General features: G+C 38.4%; 1 protein-coding gene across 3 annotated transcripts in view; it reads right to left on the bottom strand.

The window, feature by feature from the left end:
- Window positions 1-13,940, bottom strand: part of kctd15b (potassium channel tetramerization domain containing 15b) — a gene marked incomplete at its 5' end in the record, with an annotated part of 33,818 nt that extends 19,878 nt beyond the window's left edge. The window contains 3 exons of one of the 3 annotated variants that reach the window (XM_081373076.1): window positions 3,269-3,413; window positions 10,910-11,085; window positions 13,600-13,940. In XM_081373076.1, the coding sequence (XP_081229202.1) occupies window positions 3,269-3,413; window positions 10,910-11,073 (309 nt within the window). Of the gene's footprint in view, window positions 1-3,268; window positions 3,414-10,909; window positions 11,113-13,351; window positions 13,481-13,599 lie in introns of those variants that run through there. The other 2 variants (XM_081373075.1, XM_081373074.1) reach the window with 2 other exon arrangements.
- Window positions 13,941-21,979: the final 8,039 nt, after the last annotated feature.

Here is a 21,979-nt window from a genome sequence, read left to right as displayed (position 1 = left end):
AACCTGATCAGACTGGCTTTGTTTCAGGTCGTAGCTCTTTTAGTAATCTTCGTCGCTTGTTTAATATTTTATATTCTTCCCAGACCAACCGGTCTGATCTGGTGATTTTGTCTTTAGATGCTGAAAAGGCGTTTGACCAGGTTGAGTGGCCTTACCTCTTCGCTCTGCTACAGAAATTCCATATGGGAAATAAATTCATCACTTGGCTTAAAATTATATATAACAATCCTAGAGCGCGTATACTTACAAACAGAATTTTGTCACCATCTTTTACTTTATTTAGGGGTACTCGACAAGGTTGTCCGCTTTCTCCCCTTCTGTTCGCATTGGCCATTGAGCCTCTAGCGGAAGCCATTCGCTCTGATGAGAGAATTCATGGGCTCCATACTAAAACCACTATAAATAAAATTTCTTTATATGCGGACGATGTCTTACTGTATGTGACTAAACCTGCGTCTAGTATCCCTGTAATCTTAGAAGTGATAGAACAATTTGGCTCATTTTCAGGCTACAGAATTAATCTAAATAAAAGTGAACTCATGCCAGTTGGGCTTAAAGATCTTTCACAAATTTACCCAGTTCGTTTTAAAATAGCTAAAGATAGATTTACTTATTTAGGAATAATTGTAACTAGGAAGTTTAGCTCTTTACGAGAAGCCAATTATGCCCCCCTTTTAGAAAAATTGAAAAGAAATATTCAGTTCTGGAGAACTCTTCCTATCTCGTTAATAGGTAGAATAAATGCCATCAAGATGGTCTTTCTCCCGCAACTATTATATCTGCTGCAAAACACCCCTTTATTTCTATCCAAATCCTTTTTTAAGCAACTTGATTCTACTATCTTACCCTTTATTTGGAATTATAAAAACCATAGAATTAAACAACTACATCTTTCCAAACCCAGAAAGGTGGGGGGTCTTGCTTTTCCGGACTTCCGCTGCTATTACTGGGCGGCTAACCTCAGAATTATTTCAATAATATTAAATGATAAAAGTGGACAACTGAACTGGCTCAGATTAGAACAGGATGAATGTACCCCCTATGATCTTGGTGCTGTGATTCTTTCACCAACAAGCTGTAAAAAAGAAATCTACAGATGCAGCCCCGTAATTAGCAGTGTGATTCGTATTTGGAAACAAATTAGAACTCATTTTGGGGTGGAGTCGTTACCTTTATCAATTCCCATAGCTGACAATCCCTCTTTTATACCCTCCATATTAGATAAAGGTTTTCAGCAATGGAGAGATTCAGGAATTCACGCAGTAAGGGATCTGTATCAAGATGGTACATTCGTCTCCTTTGAAAATTTTCGGGAGAAATACAAACTTCATAGAAGTAATTTTTTTAGGTTCTTGCAAGTCAGGAACTATGTACAATCTTACTTAAACAGGTTCTCTACAATTAGCCCTTCTTGTCTGGACACCTGCCTTAATCACTATTTCGGTAAAGGGAAAATGATTTCCTGCATTTATAACACCCTCCAGGCCTCCCAATTGCCCGCTACATCTTCTATCAAGAGTTTATGGGAGGAAGAATTAGGGTCAGAGATTTCTGATGAGTTATGGTCAGATAGCCTGGAAGAGATTAACAGATGCTCTATAAACTCCAGACATTGTCTCATCCAGTTCAAAATCTTGCACAGACTACACTATTCTAAAACAAAACTATCCAGAATATTTCCAGGGGTCTCTCCAAAGTGTGACAGATGCAGGACGGCGGATGCGACCCTGCTTCACAGTTATGCATTATGTCCCAGTCTTCAAAACTTTTGGTGCAAGATTTTCAATGTCATCTCTGAAATCACGAATCAATATATTGAACCAGATGAGTTTTTAATTGTGTTTGGGGTTTCAAGATACGAGCTCTGTTTGTCCAGGTCTCAACAACAATTTCTTTCCTACGGGCTTTTAACAGCGAAAAAGCTTATTTTAACTTTCTGGAAAAGCAAATTGCCGCCTTCTTTCCAGCTTTGGCTTGACGAACTTACAAATACTCTGCATCTGGAACGTATACGGCTCCATCTAAGGAATAAAAGGCAACAGTTTGCTAAAATTTGGGAACCCTTCTTAAGGTATTTAGGTGGAGGAGACTTGGAGGAAAGAGATGATGACTCAATTTGAGTTGGATCAAAGACCACTCCAATGTTGGTAGCTGTTTATCTTTTGTTTGTTTGTTTAAGTTCTCCTTTCCATGCGGTGCGTATCAGACGGATAGGGAAGAGGGGTGGGTGGGTTGTTCTAGAAATTTTGTTAAAAGCTTCTGTATGTTGGAATATATGCATACGTTTGTGTGTAGTTGGCATGTACAGGCATGTTCATGTATAGGCATGTTAGTGAATATATATGTGTGTGTACAAATGTATGTATAATATAAATATATTGATTTTGTATGCATAAGGAAAAGAAGGAGGATCTTCAGATGTAAATTTGCTAAGAATATCTGCACATTATTTCTCCAATAAAAAAAAAAAAAAAAAAAAAAAAATTTGCATTACTGTCATTTGCAATGCACTGGATTCTCAGTATTGCCACAGGTGGCGCTATAGCGGACACTAGCAGCTGTCCTCTTCTACAGTCTGCTTTCTCATCTCAGACTAAATGTGCAGTAAACAAACAAGAGCGCGTTTAAGGGAAAGCAAAGCCACAATTGAGATCTCTTTAATGTCTCTCAGAAAGCAACGAGATTAAACAAAGATAATAGCGATTTGTATTGTATCCCAACATGCATTGTATCAACCTTCCATTTCCATGTGATGAATGAATCCATATCAACAATCATTTTCTAACATATCGTCACCTTCCTTAAATAATCGCTTAGGCCGTTTTATTTATAAATCTCATCGTCTTTCGACTTAGGCAATTTTACAAGCTTTTCAAGATGGCAGCTGCATCAAGAAGAACGAAGATCTACTCAACCTCTGAAGTTAGGTTCAGTTTTTTTGTGTTTTCTGAGAAACCTGAAAAAATGACTTGGGCAATTATTTTAGGAAGGTGACGATATACAACTGGATTAAAATGCAAATAATTGATTATATATCCCCCCCCCATCCCACCCCCAAATTCCACAATTATAACTTTTGAAATGGCTATAATGCATGTGAGAAGATCATGGCATGCTGCATACTGTTTCACATACTACTTTGTCTAATAGTAAGCAGTGTGCAGTGTTTACTGTAGTACACCACATGCATTCTATTGCAAACAGCCAGTGAATCTGGATTTGTCCAGAAGAACAAGCTTCAGACAACATAATCCTTGATTTTTAATACCTTAAAGTCATCCGGCAGGAGCAGTTTGCAGGTTCTCAGGAAGCTGAGGATATAGCGGAAGATCTCTCCGTCTCTGTCGATGAAGTAATGCTGCTTTAAACTGTCCAGAACGATCGGCTCGGTTCCGTTAAACAGCCTGCTGATCCTGAAAATTAACACACACACACACACACACACACACACACACACACACACACAGAGTTAATGGAGCGAGGCCAGCCTCCTTTAAATGCATGAAACAATTAGCATTTATTTTTCAATTTTATTAGTGCCCAGCCAAAAACGTATTAGCGCTCGGATCTGAAACAAGAGGCTTTAGGCAGATTTCAGTGGCTGAGAGAAGCGTTTCAAGTCCTTCTCTACAGTGAGATTAATACAGAGCTGAAAACCCTTCAATGTCTGATCATCTCCACTGTCACAAGCCAATTAAATAACTCCCACATAATACATGACGTCAGGAAGCACTACTGAAATAAAGCAGTCATAAAAGCCTGTGATGCTTATTTGCATTAATGATAGGGCTTTGTTAAAATCCCCATGAGTAAAAGCAGTGAGTGACTTGGTAAACTCAGTAATGATGTTTGAGGGATGCAGCTGAAAGTTTCCCTTGCAACAAATCCTGAAGATTAAAAAGCCCTTGTGACTGAAAGTCTGGCCACTTTTGCGATGTAAAAACCACTGGAATGAGAACCGTATTCATTATCGAGAAAACACTCAAGTTTCCCTGCTAATAAAAATATATTATAAGAATGTTCTCATTCTCAATACGTTATGAAAAAAATATTTCTGAATGTTCTCTGAACATTTGAAAACATCCTTTTTAAAAAAAATGTTTTAAAAACGGTATTTTGTGGATATGCAAACGTCAAAGAAACATTCCATTTTATCATTCTTCAAACATTATGGGATTGTTACTTTTGAATGTTGAACATTCTAAACATTCTAAAACAGTAACATTTAAAAACATATAAGATAAAGGTCCAGCTAAAACATTTCAGAAAAAGCACTACTTTAGCAATGTGTAAATAACATTTTTGATCTAACGTTTTGAGAACATTAAAGTAACTTTGAACAAACGTTATTAATGTTACTGGAAGAACGTTTGTTCGTAACTTTGAGAGAACCTTTCCAGAACGTTCCCTGTTAGCTGGCATTTTAGTGATGGAAGGAGAATAAAAGAGATGGAAACAGAATCCTTCATTATGATCGTCTCTATATCTCTCTTCTTCACTTCTTGCTTTAGTTTTCTCCATCTTACTTACAGTTACAGTCTCCCAAAAACATCTTGGGAATGTGCATCACACTTAAGTAAATATGGATTTTGTCATTTATAAAAATGAAAGATAACACAAGCCCACTTGCCAGCAAAAGTTTTTCACCAAAAAAAAAAAAGGAGATAAAATGAAAGGTTCCCAAAGGTGGTTTTCGCAGCAAATTTTTTTTATTTCTTACAGTTTAATAAGATTTTAATCAGAGTTTGTGTTTGTGTGTACACTATGAAATCATAAGAATAAAAAAGAATCTTCTTAATAGAAGAATATGCTAATAATATGCAACCCTTAAAAAAAAAAAAAAAAAACTTTTTTATGCTTATTAGTCAAATAAAAAATTCGAGTGAGTCATGATAGTTAGGATGCTCCCTATGTAGACAGCTCACTAGGCTTGAGTGTCCATCTCCAGCAAACATTTTCAATACATTAAAACACATTCTCCTACTAAATCTACTAATATCAAACATCGGTATCACTTTACTATAAGGTTCATTAGTTAAAATTAGTAAATGTATGAACTAACAATGCGTAATACACTTGTTACAGTATTTATGAATCTTTCTTAATGTCAGTTAATAAAAATACAGCTGTTCATTGTTTGTTCATGTTAGTTGCATTAACTAATGTCAAAACACAACCTTTGATTTTAATAACGTATTAGTAAACGTTGAAATGAATATCTAAGATTAATAAATGCTGTAGAATTGTTCATTCTTAGTTCGTGTTGACGAATGAACCTGATTGTAAAGTGCTTTAAACATCTTGTAAGTGCATGACACACACACACACACACACACACACACAGCACAGACGCCTCAGTCCGCCGGATACCTGTCCACATCTTCCTCTCTCTGCATGTATAGTTCAGTTCTCTCTCTGAACTCTGATAGGATCAGCATTTCCTTCCGTTCCTGAGCCGAGCCGATGCAATCTCCTCTTTAATCATCCCTACAGTTCCTGGATCAGCTGACGGCTCTCCACAACCACAAAGAGAAATCCCACAGCCTCGTCAAAGCCTAGCAGACGTTTACAGTCGAACGTCGGGAAGTGATTTACCAACACAAACACACTTCACTGAGCTCAGGTGTGTGTGTGTGTGTGTACTGTCCTTCATAACGTGGACAGTCTCTTCCTTTAATGCAACGGTGTGATTCATACACTCTTCCACGCAAGTCTCGTCACCTTATGCACTTTCTGCTCTTGTTTTCCCTGTTGTTTCCCTCTCTCTTTCTCTCTCTCTCTCTCTTTCCCCCCCTTTGGAAATCGATGCAAAATGCTTTATAAAAAACCAATACTCATCTCCCTGTATCGCCCGCGGCCGTCCTTTCTCATATGGTCTTGCAATTCTTCCAGCTAGAATTTCACCATGCCCCTCCAGGCAAACACTGTTTTTCATCTGCACTTTTTTTAAAAAGCAATTAAAATGCTGCCTGTTTTTCTTTTCTTCCTCCTCTCCCCCCACCCGTCTCTCTCTCTCTCTCTCTCTCTCTCTCTGGCTCGGTTCACACAGCGGGGAATACGGTTGTCAGACTCATTCAGAGCAGTAAATACGCTTCTGTTCACACACTTTGACTATGATGGCGAGAGATAAACGATTCCTAGAACCAGAGACACTGAAGTTAGCGAGATGTGTGCCATCATATGGAGGCGATTCTTCAATCTGAGGCACTTTTGACTGTTTGAAATCTTGAAAAATGAAACTTCTTCAACCTATGAGTTATCTGTGTTGAAATATTTATCACATGTTCTGAATAAAGATCTGGCCTTGATCAACCTTCAGCTGGATTTGAGTATCAGTGTGCTGATGATAGTTTTCAGGTTTTTTTATAAAAACAATTGGATTCGGAAGTTAGCTAGCACTCGGTTAACTCTGAAATCATACAAAATATATATATCTTTTTAATTTAAAACAAATCTATTTTTATAATTTCAGAGTTAACTGAAGTCTTAAAAATATATTTTTTTGTAAATTTAAAAAAACATTTATAATGATTTTTATAATGCTAGCTAGTGAACTGAAATCATAATAAAAAAAATGATATTTAATAAAAAAATATATATATATTTTTATAATTTCAGAGTTCACTGAAGTCTTAAAATTATACATTTTTGTAAAAAAAATATTTTTTTTAAGGTTACAGTCAACAGAATGCTAGCTAACTAACTATAGGCACAAAGTTTAATGCTCCTGAATTTAACCTGATTTTTAACCTTTAAAAAGGTACAGTTAAAGTGTCTGCTATATGCATACATGGAAATATTGTTTTTAAAAAGTTATTAATAATGTAAACTTTAAAGGAAGAATTTTAAAATATATTTATTTTAAATCATTGTAGGTAACAGAAAAGTTCCTCTGTTTGAAGAATAATACAGTTTCAGTGACGTCTATATGAATATATTATAGGCTACTAAAGCCCACTCGAAGGCTGATCACGGCCATAATCACAGATGTATTCTGGGAAATAAGAATTGTTTACGCATGTTAACCAACTGGAATAAGTTTCATTTATTAAGTGAACTTAAGAATCACTCAATCCATTCATCAAACCCAGACACTGAGTGTGTTCCTCTGAGTAGAAGACACACACACTCCCAGTACACCGGTCTGACCTGACACTGGTCCTGTTCACTTCTGCTACTGATCCACAGCAAATGATGTGAAGATCATGCAACATAAACATCTGATCCCAAAATATGGAAAAGCCCCGAACAAATACATGCACAAGACTTAAAATATGCAAAGATACAAAATATGCAATTGCATGCATGATTGACAGGTGAGTTGGTGGGTCCAGGACGCATTAGAATTCATAAAATGTTATTAGTTTCAGTAACAGACAGTTAGTTAGTCACCTCTGAAATTGTAAAAATAAAAAGTTTATTTTTTTTTTACATAAAATTAAGTATATATATATATATATATATATATATATATATACTTAATTTTATGCAAAAAAAACCCTTTATTTTTACAATTTTATATGTATAGCCTATGTGTGTGTGTATGCAGTCATAAATACTACATTTACTGAAAATATTATTTAAAAAAATAATTATTGACATTTTCTTATGATTTCAGAGTTATCAGACAGCAAGTTATTCAACTCTGATATCATAAAAAAAAATTACATTACATTAATGCATATACACGGTCAAATACTGAATGAACTGAAATAATATATGTTATAGCACGAAGTACAATTTTAGTTTTTAGGAAGTCACGTGATTGACAGGTGAGTAGGCGGGTCCAGTCTGCATCAGATTGCATTAATATTACACAACAAATCTGATTGCATATGTATGTTGAGTGAGTCACAAAATACTTTTGCTCCCTAAATTTAGCACTGAACATCTGTGATTGACTCGCATATATCAATGAAAACAGGTCTGAGTTCTGTTTCTAAGACGCAAAACTTTGTGTCGCTTTTTGTTTTCTTGAAGTATTATTCATACATTTAAAAATAATTTTAAAAAGCAATGAAAAACAAACATTTTGTGATCTTCGAGTAAAACCAGTCACTAGATTTGTTTCACTGTCTCAAGCAGAACATTTGATTATCTATTGCACACATTTAGTGTAAAAACGGCCATAATTCCAGAAAGAGCCGGTGTGTGTGAGCGCAGAGCCGGTGTGTGTGAGCGCAGGATCCCAGCGGTCTCTGGAGAACGAGCCACAGAATGAGCATGAAACTTTCATATGTCCTGTCACTTCAGCAGCCTGAGCTGCAGGGAGATGAATGTTCACACATTAGTTATAGAGCGAGTTTCTCTTCCCGCTCTGCATTATTAACGGATCAATCTATTAAAAGACACCATCAACTTAAGCTTCCTTAACTGGACTCTCCTAACCGACAGATCGGCCTCTGAGGCCACGGCCGGGAGAGCGTTTGTTTAACTGTGTGTGTGTGTGTGTGTGTGTGTGTGTGTGTGTGTGTGTGTGTGTGTGTGTGTGTGTGTGTGTGAGAGAGAGAGAGAGAGAGTGAGTGAGTGAGTGAGTGAGTGAGTGAGTGAGTGAGTGAGAGAGTGAGTGAGTGAGTGAGTGAGTCAGAGAGTGTATGTGTGTGTGTGAGTGTGTGTGTGTGTGTGTGTGTGTGTGTGAGTGTGTGTGTGTAAGTGAGTGTGTGAGAGCGTGTGTGTGTGTGTGAGAGAGTGTGTGTGTGTGTGTGTGTGTGTGTGAGTGAGTGAGTGAGTGAGTGAGTGAGTGAGAGTGTGTGTGTGTGTGTGTGTGTGTGTGTGTGTGTGTGTGTGTGTGTGTGTGTGTGTGTGTGAGTGAGTGAGTGAGTGTGTGTGTGTGTGTGTGTGTGTGTGTGAGTAAGAGAGAGTGAGAGTGTGTGTGTGTGTGTGTGTGTGTGTGTGTGTGTGTGTGTGTGTGTGTGTGTGTGTGTGTGTGTGTGTGTGAGTGAGTAAGTGAGTGAGTGAGTGATTGAGTGAGTGAGTGAGAGAGAGAGAGAGAGAGTGTGTGTGTGTGTGTGTGTGTGTGTGTGTGTGTGTGTGTGTGTGTGTGTGTGTGTGTGTGTGTGTGAGTGAGTGAGTGAGTGAGTGAGTGAGTGAGTGAGTGAGTGAGTGAGTGAGTGAGTGAGTGAGTGAGTGAGTGAGTGTGTGTGTGTGTGTGTGTGTGTGTGTGAGTGAGTGAGTGTGTGCATCCATGAGTGGAAGTGAGTTTCCCACTTGTCAGTGTGATTAGTGAACTGGAGAGCTAATGTGAGCGGATGGTCAGTGTCTGTGGACTCTTCTAATGTTGGAAGTTACTCCACTCAGTATTTGGACACTGAAGATACACTTGAATGTTTACATGCACAGAAGTTTGGCGTCGGTAAGATTTTAGAAGTCTCTTCTGCTCACCAAGGGTGCATTAATTTAATCAAAAATACAGGAAAAAATCTAAAATATTATTCAAATTTAAATCATCTGTTTTCTATGTGAATATATAGTAAAGTGTAATTTATTCCTGTGATCAAAGCTGAATGTTCAGCATCATTACTCCAGTCTTCAGTGTCACATGATCCTTCAGAAATCACTCTAATATGATGATTTGATGCTCAAGAAACATGTATGATTATTATCACAGTTGTGCTGCTTTTAGTAGAAACTATGACACAAACTTTTTGAACAGTTGAGCACAAGTTTGTATGGTTTGAAAGAATAAAACAACAGATCTAGTGTTAAAAATGAAGAAAAACAGTGTGAACTTGACTTCATACATGCACTAAAAATCTATTTAACCAATTAAAAATCAATGAAGAATGAAGAAAAGAGAAGTCAGTGAAAAGAAAAGTTCCTGCAGCATTTGAGCAGATACACACACTCAATTTGATCTTATGTTTTTAAAGCAATGGCATTTAGACATCTTTATGAATGACTTAAGTGAACAAGTAAATAGAATAGAATATTTACTTCATAACCACTGCTTTGCCAATTAAAACACGCAAACAATCGCAGCATAAAATGGCAACACTATATAATAAAAATCATTGACAATCATATTCTCATGCACAGTCATCAAAGTATAAATCAACTTTTCTATTGTGATTCAGAAATAATAAATGGTTTTGATCACGTGCAATAAACTTCAAGATTTGAAATGTCCAAACAAGTTATTCCAATGTTCAGAGTTAATCTCACTCTATGATGGAGGTAAAGCAGTTCATGAGCGCTCACAGTTCTGTGTCTCTCCTAATAAAGTCACAGAGCAAGTGACAGGGAATTATGATCATATTCATGTTCAGGAGTATTCAGACATCATCAGAACAGGTAATTACCCTCTAATTGAGTAACCAGCATCAGACACTCCAGTCTGGGAGAACACTTCTGCTTAGCATATTTCTCAATACTAACGTTTCATTGAAAATGAGCAGACAAACATGAACAAAACCTGACATGAGAGCGTGATTTGAGATTGAGCTTCAATGGATGGATCCCAAAAATGTTCAGGATTAAATACAAAAAGTTTTAAATCAACACTTATATAGACCCAGATAAATGATCCCATGATATATAGAACCTTTTTTCATGGGATCTTAGATTTAGTTTATTTTTAATTGTAATAGATTGTAAGTATTAGGCAGCCCACTAGAAATATATCACTAGAAAAAGTAACCGCTTAAACATGAAAATATTATGCAATCATTAAAGACATTTCTGCTTATATAGAACCTTTTCAAGAACCCTAGAGTTCTGACCAGAACCAACACTGAAGAAGAGCTTTTTTGTACTTTAAGAAAAACGATCGAAACAGTTGATAATGGTTTCTGTAATGTAAAAATAAGGTAAAAGCACGATATACGCACGCCCTAAAAAGCCACGCAAGCACAACGCTTGCACAGCTGAGCGCACAGGTTTACGTAACAGGACGGAGAGGCCGGGGTCTTACCGTGAGTCTGGGTATTTGGTGAGGGTCGCCAGGCTGCTGGTGTACATGTGTCCGCCCACGTCGATGTGCACGGGCGCGTTGGCTTTGGTGAGCTGAGCCGGCAGAGGAATCCCCTGAGACGCCAGAGGAGAGACCGGAGACCGGGTCAGAGACAGGCGTGACATGCTTCTCCCTTCCTGGAAGCAGACAAACGGGAAAGCCATGGAGAAGCGATGATGCTGATGCTGCGCCTTCACGGTGCGTTAGTGTCTCTCCCACCTTGAGCGCCTGTGCTAGACTTATCAGATCATTTTCTCATCTGCCCCGTCGCATATTTAGCTTACAAATTATTGCCACAGCTCTAATGAAGTATGTTTGCATCCTTTCACTGGTGCAGCCCGAGGGCAGGATACAAGGATGTTTATTAACACTGCAGAGAGAGAGGGAGAGCGAGAGAGATGCGCGAGGTGTTCGCCTCCGGGGATGGGAGAGAGGAGGGGAAAAAACGGAAAGTTTCTAATTAAAGGTCGTGTTATGTGTTAGACGTGATATACTCCGACACCTCGGCAACCAATCTGAACATTTGGGAAACGAGGGCATTGTGCGCGCTCACGTGGAATACCAGGAATCGCTGAGGTTCAGAATCACTCAACTTCCACTGGTACTGGATCTCCATGATGCTCATGATCTTCCCTCGCCGCCTCTAAACACTCTGTTACTGTGTTTTCTCTGCGCACAACCGACTAATTTAATGCAATTTTTCATGCACAATCTTAAATGACTCCTCTACTCTAGTCTCATCTCTGTTCTAGCTCTTTTCTGAGCCATTTTGAAACTTTGGATTGTTGCATTCTTTTATTACAGAGTTCCTTATTTATTTATTTTAAGTCAGTTTGCATACAATCATCTGCTAAATGAATGCACTGGTGTGACGTTTAACATGCATTTCATAATGCAAATGCTCTGAATAAATCCACAGACTGCATGAGACTGACAGTGAGGTTATGCACAAACCTCCAAATTCGAATCAAAGAGCGTTCACACACAAACATCAGCTGAGTATGCTTTTCTTCTGAATGAAAAAGCAAGGCTTTTATTTAACTTTAACCCTGTTCGAACTTGAAGTCTTGTTTGTACAAGTCAAAACCTCACCTCACAATGCACACATGGAAATACGACTTAACATATTCCAGTTTTCATAAAGAAACACTGCTTCATTGTGAACCTGGAGTTCAAAAGGATTTTAACGACAAGTTCTTCCATGCATTGGCTCATTTGTGCGCCACCGCGCAGTTATTTTACCCATACATGGTAAACAGAAGGCGGTTGTTGAGCTCTAGCGCTGGAGGCGATGCGCTGAAGGCAGACGCAGAGTTTTCCAGGGTGTTGCCATCAAGCCCAGAGCACTAATGTTCATTTAATACACAAGCACGATGATACATTACAGATTCCATTGAAAAAAAAAAAAAAAAAGACTTAAGACGTTTTGGCATATGAAGCTATCCCTCATCTCCATATAGCTACGGGCGTTGTAACCAAAAGCCCAGATATTAATGCCGAGGGAATACAGTGGATTTACCCCTCTCTCTCTCTCTCCCTCTCTCTCTCTCTCTGTTAATAGGAGGGACCAGGTAGAAGAGTGAAAGAATAGGCTAAAGTCACAGGAAAAGATGGTACAGAAGAGCACAATGTCACACAAACTCATGTTCATGAGCCCAAAACCCTCCATGCCCTGATCAGACGGTTTACAACTATAAAAATACAACATATTAATAACCATTCTGTAAGCGTTCATATCGTTGACCTTCCTGCAATGTTCAGGGATATTAGTTTATGGCTCCCAAAAATACTAAAATGGGAATCACGTGTTTGAGGAGAAAATAGATTGTATACTTGTAGCTGCTTTTAGGTAGTTGTTCCAAAACCATCCTGACCACATTGAACTGGCATGTCTAGCTGGACTATCTAGTTTAAGTCAAACTTTGGGACGTTTCCCTCGGTTTTCCTCTCAAATAAACACGTTTATTTTCAACACGTAATGGCGGAATCTTTAAAACGCCTGTTGGGACAAACCGCAGACGTTCATGGAAAACGTTCAATGAAACTTACACATGCAATGAAATCAACGAACGCAACGCTTTCTTTCTCCAGTTTCACTTCGGTGCCCTACGGGTTAAAACTTCAATTCAGATCATTTCACAACATGGCGTCTCTCTCACAGCGATAAAGCTTCAGGTATGAGGCATTTCCTCCTAACTACACAGATTCTCGATGCCTAGAGGGTGTTTAATAAGGTTAGAGAATCAGAAAAGCTTGAAATATCTCACAGGACATGATGCGTAAATGCGTTTTGAGGACGCGTCGCGTTTACGCCGCGTTGCAGTCATTCTCGGTAAAACACAAAAGCACCATCACATTAACCATCTACTCTACATTGAGATAAGATTTAATTGGAAATGGTACCGTTTCAAACATCGTAGGTGTCCGAATCGCGATCCGAGTCCGGTTCAATCTGCTCCCAGATGAAGGATTGCGTTGCTCGCTCGCAAGTTTCTATCCGATCAAGCTATTATCTTCCTGTCAGGATTGAAAACCTCGTCAAACTGCGTTAAAACACGCCATAGATGGCCGTGTGTGACTATAACGAGCAGCGCTTCAGTGGTCTGGACGCGTTCAGAGCTCGAGCGCAAACGCGCGCAGGACTGTCTTACCTTCTCCAGGAGACCAGAGCTCTCCTTCCCCCTCTTGATCTTCTTATTTCTTAATACTCGCGTATATCAGCCTCGCCACTGTCTTTTTTGGCCACGCTGAATCTGCTGCTTTGCTTATGGGCAGAAGAAAGCCAATAATCCGTCTCTAAATCAGAGCAGAGCCGAAAGAAGAATTCTGGCTCCAGGCTGCGCAAACGCCTCTGGGGCCACAGGATTAGAGGACAATTAACTCAAACCCGAGCAGACTCATTGGAACAGATGCAAACCTGATATTCCCCCTCGATTATTTTGCTCTTTCGCAAAGTAAAAATAGCTGGCGAGGGTTTAAAGTTCAGCATATAACGGTTTACGCATCAGGCAAGTGTCACCGCGCCGTTCCTGAGACTTTGGAGAGGCAGAAAGGCTGATTTTAATCATTGTCATTTCGTCTGATGTAATATTCCCCCAGGCTCTTTCGCAAAGGCAACACATTTTCCTTCCCTGAACGAGTAAAAGTCTCTCTAGCTAAAGCAGGAGGCGCACTGGAACTTGTTGATAAAGTGGCGATTAAAGACGCGTATAGCTATTCTTTTTAACAAAGCAAATCTAGTATGTGGACCTGGACGCGGTGCTCATGCATGCGGCGCGTTTCCCCGCACTATACTCTCTTTGCTCTAATGTCTGCGAGAATTGTAATGGCAAATTTCCTGGAGGCCATTAAAAGCAAATGACGTCTGGACATCATTCACCGCGCGCCCTCGCAGTGTGCCCGCAGCCAAATGCGCCATTTCAATTATTGCGCACGGCTAGATGGAGATGTCTGTTCCAGGATCTCTCAGGGCAGACGCGCACAACGTCAGTCTAAACCCACACAAGCACAATCTTACACTTCTCGCGCTAGATTCTCATTTATTTAACAGCAGGCAAACAAATAAAGACAGTTGTGCTGGGCATCAGCTGCGCGCAGCGGCCCCGCTTTCCCCGCGCAGGTACTTGATTATTTATTTATCTGAATGTTTGTTTATTTGCGTGTAAATAAGTGTGAATAATTGATGTTGCGCTGAGACCCATAATTACTGTAGTTCTCGCATGCAGGACTGAGGCTTTTCATGATGTTTGGCGCCCACCAGTGTCGGCTTGGACGAATGACAGGAAGAGTATATCATGGAAAAGATTAGTATACATTGATTCATTTTATTACAGTAAAAGAATGGAGGAAAGACAAACAGAACATCATGATTCCCAATAAGTAAAATATATAGAATAAATCAAAGCAATAATATTATAGCTAGTTGTCACATTTTACACACGTCTCGAGTACAAAAACGACTAAATTCATATTGACCTTTTGTGACAACATGCCCCAAGAAAGACACGTGGTCACAATACATGGGGTAGGCTGTCACAGTGGAACCTGCAAATATATATCAGAAATATTAAATAAAACAACTAGCACTGGTGTTTTACTGCGTTATTATATAAAAATATTAAATATAATTATTACAGTAAAAGAATGGAGGAAAGAAAAACAGAAAGATGGTTCATCCTGATTTCCAATAAGCAGAATAAATAGAGTAACGTAGCTAATTGTCATTTTAGACACAAATATTAACGCCTCAAGTACAAAAATACTATTGAACATTTACAAAATACTGCTGAGAGGTTTGACAACATGCCCCAATAGCAACACTACATGGGGTAAGTTGTCACAATGGAAAACCTGCAAATAGTTATCAGAAATATTAAAGCAAACAATACTGTACCTCTCAAACATCGTTCTTCCTTATTTTTGTGATTACACAAAAAGTCTAGATTGAAGATGATTAGATATTTTTTTTATTTGATTAACTTGTGTTTACTTCGAATGAATGATTTTATTTTGGTCACATACCCACAAGTCATATCAACAAATAAACACAATCTACACAATTCACACAATGTATTTTGTGACCAAAAAGGCATAGGCTGAAGCCAAAGGCTTATTTTTTGCCTATCCTAGAGAAAAAAAACAGAAAAAAGAAAAAGAAAAAAAAGAAAAAAATATGAAATAAACACTCCAACCACGTTATATCTCATGAACAAAAACTCTTTAAACATTTTTTTAAATTGTACCAATTGTGATGATTCCTTAATAAACCTCGGTAGACTGTTCCACAATTTTACACCACACAGAGACACAATAACTTTTCCGTGTAGTTTGGGCACAAGCGGGTCTGAATTCAAATTTCTGTCTTAAACTGAACACATCTTCTTTTATATTAAACAGCTGTTGTATGTTTCTTGGAAGTAATTTGTTTTTCGCTTTAAATAATATCTGCGCGGTCTGAAAATCAATCAACTCTTTGTTTCATTATTTTAGATCTACAGAAAAGTGTGTTTTTGTGCTCCCTATACCCTACTTTATGAATTATTCGTATTGCCCTCTTTTGTAATAGGAATAGTGAATGTATTGAACTTTTGTAATTATTTCCCCATATCTCAGAGCAATAACTTAAATATGGCAAGACCAATGCAAAATATAAAATTTTCATTGAGTCATAATCTACTAAATATTTTGCCTTGCTCAATACACCCACACTTCTTGATACTTTAGAGTGTACATGTCTTATGTGAGGCTTCCAGTTGAGTTTGTCGTCTATAATTACCCCTAAAAACTTGTTTTCTCCCACCCGTTCAATAACAACCCCCTGAACTTCTAGCTGTATATGTTCATTATCCCCACGGCACCCAAATAACATTAATTTTGTTTTACTTGAGTTCAAGGATAATTTATTTTCATTAAACCAAGTAACTAATTTATTTATTTCATGTTTCATCATAGATAATAGCATTTCTATGTTATCCCCAGAAGAAAATAAACTAGTATCGTCAGCAAAAAGGACCGGTTTGAACACTGTCGATACATCACATATATCATTAATATATAAAATAAATAATTTCGGCCCCAACACGGACCCTTGAGGCACCCCACAATTTATGTCCATATAAGAGGAAGAGTACTTATCCAATTGCACAAACTGTTTCCTATTTCTCAAATAGTCCTCAACCCACTCCAGTGCCTTCCCCCGTATTCCATAGTGCTCTAATTTCCAAAATAAAATTGAATGATCGACAGTATCAAAGGCTTTTCTAAGATCTATAAATAATCCTGCCGCTATTTTCTTTTGCTCTACTGAATCTGTGACTTCTTCAATGGAATCCAATAAGGCCATTGCCGTGGATCTATTTTTTCTAAATCCATATTGGTTTTCACTTAATATATTATATTTGTCAATGAATTTTTCTAATCTTAAATTAAACAGCTTTTCCAGAATTTTTGATTACACATCTTAATTTGATCCTTTTATTTTGTAATGTTGCAGGTTAAATATAATCATTTTGTTCTGAAGATGAAATTCAAATTGCATTCTGTACAATGTTACAGAATTGTTGTTACTACTTAAAGTAAATGTTCATGCTGCCTTAAAACTTTACGCTTAGTCAACTTAAAATGTGTTGTATTAAGTGACAACTTGGATATTTGAGTTCTCAAGTTAAATCCAAGTTATTCTAACGCACAATTTTAAGTTGTGACAGCTAACTGCAACAATATTTTTTAACAGTGTTGTTTCCGGTATTAATAATAAAATATAATGCTTTAGCAGGACTTTTTTTTTACAGTGCTCATGGCAAAAGTTTCATTGATCTGAACGGATAATCCTCTCTTAACATCTGCAATGCATAAAACAAGATTGTATTTCAAAACAATTGATTAGAAAATAAGGCAACCTGAGTAATCCTCCAGGTCTCAAGACACGCACTCCACACACCACACACACACACACACGAGCGGAAGGAAACTCGTCCCGGGGCCATGAGTGATTTCCTCAGGACTTGTGAACGGAGGAGGAATGCGGTTTGTGGATTCTCCTTCATTAATACAACACGCCTGCAGTTCGTTCAATTACAGCAGTGTGCAGAAGATGCTGGAAGTTTAAAGATTTAAACAGCTTACACAAGTCGCCCCGGGTGCTTTTGTTGCCATCAGTTAATTCCTTTAATTTATGGGTTTTACTGTGCTGTGTGTGAGAAGAGAAGCAGAAGTGGGTCAGATTCCCTGATGATACACACCGAGACTCGCTCGACGACTGACAGTGACATCCAGAAAACTTCCTTTCAACTGATGAGGATGAAGATTGTTTAATGGACAAATGGTGACTCATTGTAACCTGATAAATATTGAAATAATAATATTTAAATAAATAATGTTTATTTTAATCTTTGTTTATAAGACTGAAAGTTGTGGCCTGGGACAGGAGTAAAACATCTTTGCACAAGGCATTTCAAAATCAGCAAAAATATATGAAGAAATGTATGGGAAAGTTTCTAGTACACTTAATGTAAACGTCATATCACAAAAAAGTTTCGATCTAATCTCTACCCTTTAATGAAGAGTATTTAAGACACATTTTAATGTTTTAAATATGGCAGGGTTTGGATTCGGCCACAAACTGTGTTATTAATACAATTTTACACATAAATCTAGCATAATTCATATTAAGCATTTATACTGGAAATAAATGTTTTTGTTAGTAAACTGAAGTAGGACTCAGTCACTTTATACGTTTGTCCTGTTAATGTCACGCTGGCTGAGGTTTGATCAGATGTTTAACGACCATTTCAACAATTCAGATGAGAAGATATATTTGAAGACTTCAGATGCAAAAGCCTCTAAGTGACATTTGAAATTTTCTTCTAGAATGATCATTTTTATCAAGCTCGTATATTTAAGTTCAATAATTTCACTTAAATGACAATTAATAGGTAATCTTCATTGCCATTTAAGTGAAATTACTGAACTTAAATATACAAGCTTGATAGAAATGATCATTCTAGAAGAAAATTTCAGATGGCACTTAGGAGGCTTTTGCATCTGAACTCTTCATTTCTCTATAGAATGCTACAGCATATTATTAATATGCTTATTTCAGCATATTCCTTGTTTAATATGTGCAAGTCCTCAAATTCTGGTCCCTTAAAATTGCTGTATATTACTGTATTTTACATTATAAAAGCAAAGCTTTAACTGCTTTATTTAGGCTCTTTATTTACTTGTTCCAAATATTAAAGTTTCAAGTGTTGATATTGTTATATTTGCCACTAGTTTCTCGATTTTAAGCTTATCCTTTTTACTCAAACTTGAAGATTAGAGATGTATTGATTTGCTTGGCTTCTGTGCATTTTGCAGCTGATGTTATCCAAAGTGACTTACAATGTCTTCAAGCCTTTATTTCTGAAATACATTTTTAGAAAGTTATCTGAAAACAACGTGATGGACATTTGTTTTCTTGTTATTTGTCTTGACATTATTGAAATAGAAATATTTCTCAATCGGTTGATAAAAATCTACAGAATTTTTTTTAATGCAATTTGCTGCAAAACTTGTGTAATTCCTCTGTTGTGCGACTGTTAAACTTCTATGAAATGCAACTGAGTTGGTTTCTTCTTAATGGATGGTTCACCCAAAAAAGAAAATTCTGTCATACCCCTTTTCCACCAACAAGAACCGGGTGCTGGTTCAGAGCCAGAGCCAGAGCTGGTTCAGAGTTGGTTCGACTGACGAGCTTACTAAGAACCGGTTTGCCTTTCCACCGGCTAGAGAGCCACAACAGAGCCAGATCTTACGTCACTGTATACGTCTCATGTTGCCCAGCAACCGCTAGTGCGGTAGCGCCAAACACAAACACTCCAGGCTTGTTCGAGATGCATCGGCTTCTCGCAGATCGATCGCCGCATGACATCAAAGCACTGCGATAGCGATCTAAAAGCACAAGGAGTCGTATGCTCTCCAAACACTCCCGCAGCTCCGATCGGTCCTCGCCGCTCCGGTGCATCTCGAACAAGCCATCAACAATAACGGACGTTGCAATACTATGGATGCTCATGGGTTTGCAAAAATACATCGGAATCCAACGCGTTCGTGCAGCTCGCCGTAACTTACATAGACGGATATTATAATCGAGCTGCTATTAGCTCGACTAGCTGCTATTTAAAAATGGCGGTCACAAGTTTCTATTCGTCTTGTTGGTCACGGTAACCCCGCCCCCAGCCCCTGACGCAAGCGGTTCTTTCTTGGCTCCGTTCTAAACCCTGCAATGATTTGGTGCTACTTAAGAACCAGTTTCACTGGTTCGGAGCTGGTGCTTTGGCGGTGGAAAAACAAAGAACCGATTTGAAACTAGGCTCTGGCTCCGAACCAGCACCAGTTCTGCCTTGGTGGAAAAGGGGTATCATTGAACCTCTTGTCGTTCCAAACCCATAAGACTTTCGTTCAACTTCAGAACACAAATGAAGATATTCTAAAGCTGCAGTCCGTAACTTTTTTTGGGCAAGTACATAACCAGCCAGTGTTCAACACTCTCTGCTTGCCGTAGCTCGATTCAAAACGGTAAGCTTGCAATAATGTTTTTAACTCCAGTGGTACTGGTGGATTTCCGCGGGACATTCGAGCATGTCTTTGCGTCATTACGTCACATCTGTCCACATTACGTCACATCTGTCCACATTACTTCTGTCCACATTACATCACATCTGTCCACATCTGTCCACATTACGTCACATCTGTCCACATTACGTCACATCTGTCCACATTACTTCTGTCCACATTACATCACATCTGTCCACATTACTTCTGTCCACATTACATCACATCTGTCCACATTACTTCTGTCCACATTACGTCACATCTGTCCACATTACTTCTGTCCACATTACTTCTGTCCACATTACTTCTGTCCACATTACATCACATCTGTCCACATTACTTCTGTCCACATTACATCACATCTGTCCACATTACGTCACATCTGTCCACATCTGTCCACATTACATCACATCTGTCCACATTACTTCTGTCCACATTACATCACATCTGTCCACATTACTTCTGTCCACATTACATCACATCTGTCCACATTACTTCTGTCCACATTACATCACATCTGTCCACATTACGTCACATCTGTCCACATCTGTCCACATTACATCACATCTGTCCACATTACGTCACATCTGTCCACATTACGTCACATCTGTCCACATTACGTCACATCTGTACACATTACTTCACATCTGTCCACATAACATCACATCTGTCCACATTACGTCACATCTGTCCACATTACTTCACATCTGTCCACATTACTTCTGTCCACATGAGTGTGAGGATGCTGGAGGTGGAGATTTATAGCCTTTTCTCGCAGCACTTGATATAATTAAACTTTTCTATTTGATGGCGGATCCAGTTCAAACGACAATCACCAGGAGAATCACCCGCTGTAAAACGCAAAAGACTTCGGAGAAAAAAAGAGACTGCAACCGGCCCATGCGGAAACAAGGATAATATCGGAAGGGCATTAAATGTCACGCAATGCTGATGTTGTTAACATTAACAATTTGAGAACAAAGTATAATTTACACGGTTCGATGTGAAATGATAAGCGATCTTTAGATTTAATCAGCGCGATTTACTGCAATGCTTTTTTCCCCTTAGTTGGTCAGAACAAAAGTGGATGATACTTACTTGTTAAGACGACATTTCCCGGTGAAAATTCTTATGTTGGTCATACTTCCAAAAAGCAGAATCTGTGATTGTGAATCCCAGTATCCACACCGGCGGCGACTGACAGCCACATTCTCCTCAAAACATTGGATTCATCCGCGCTGTGCCGTGCCGAGGCACAACCCACGTAAAGCTGATAATTCCACGAATAACTGCAATTGCAGATTTCGAACAGAGATGGCGACAAAGAGGAAAAACTGCGGACTGCAGCTTTAATGAAATCTGAGAGCTTTCATTCTGTCCCTCCGTTGACAGCTACGCAACTACCGCTTTGACGCTTCAAAAAGATCATAGAGAGACTGTAAAACTAATCCATATGAATTGAGCAGTTTAGTCTAAATTTTCTGAACAGACTCGATCACTTTATATGATGAACAGATTGAATTTACTCAGCGTGAATTTTCATTTTTGGGTTTTTTAATGTCATTCCAATTCAAATTTCAGTTCAACTCATAATGTGTTGTGGCCAATTCAATTCAAATGCACACTTATGAATTATGGAGCCAATAAGGTAAATTCAGAATTCCACATTTACGGCGTTGTGTATTACACTGAGAGTTGAATGCTTCTGTCATGAGGACATCAGAAAGCTTCTTGTGCTCATCGCTGTGCATCTGTCTCTGATGAACCCATCGCTCTGGGCGACTGCACTGCCTATAAAAGCAATAAAACCCAACAATGGCTTCTCAAAAATTAACGCAGCATCTCCATATTGATGAGGAAAAATATCCAATCTTTGCTTTTGCCTTTCTTTAAATGTCACAGTGATGGATGCCATATTTCCAGCATGCCATAATCAAC

The sequence above is a fragment of the Scardinius erythrophthalmus genome (assembly GCF_964197995.2).
Source record: "Scardinius erythrophthalmus genome assembly, chromosome: 8".
In the NCBI taxonomy this organism is placed as follows: Eukaryota; Metazoa; Chordata; class Actinopteri; order Cypriniformes; family Leuciscidae; genus Scardinius; species Scardinius erythrophthalmus.
The sequence above is the reverse complement of the archived record's forward strand: the minus strand, read 5'-3'. Positions and strand labels throughout refer to the sequence as shown.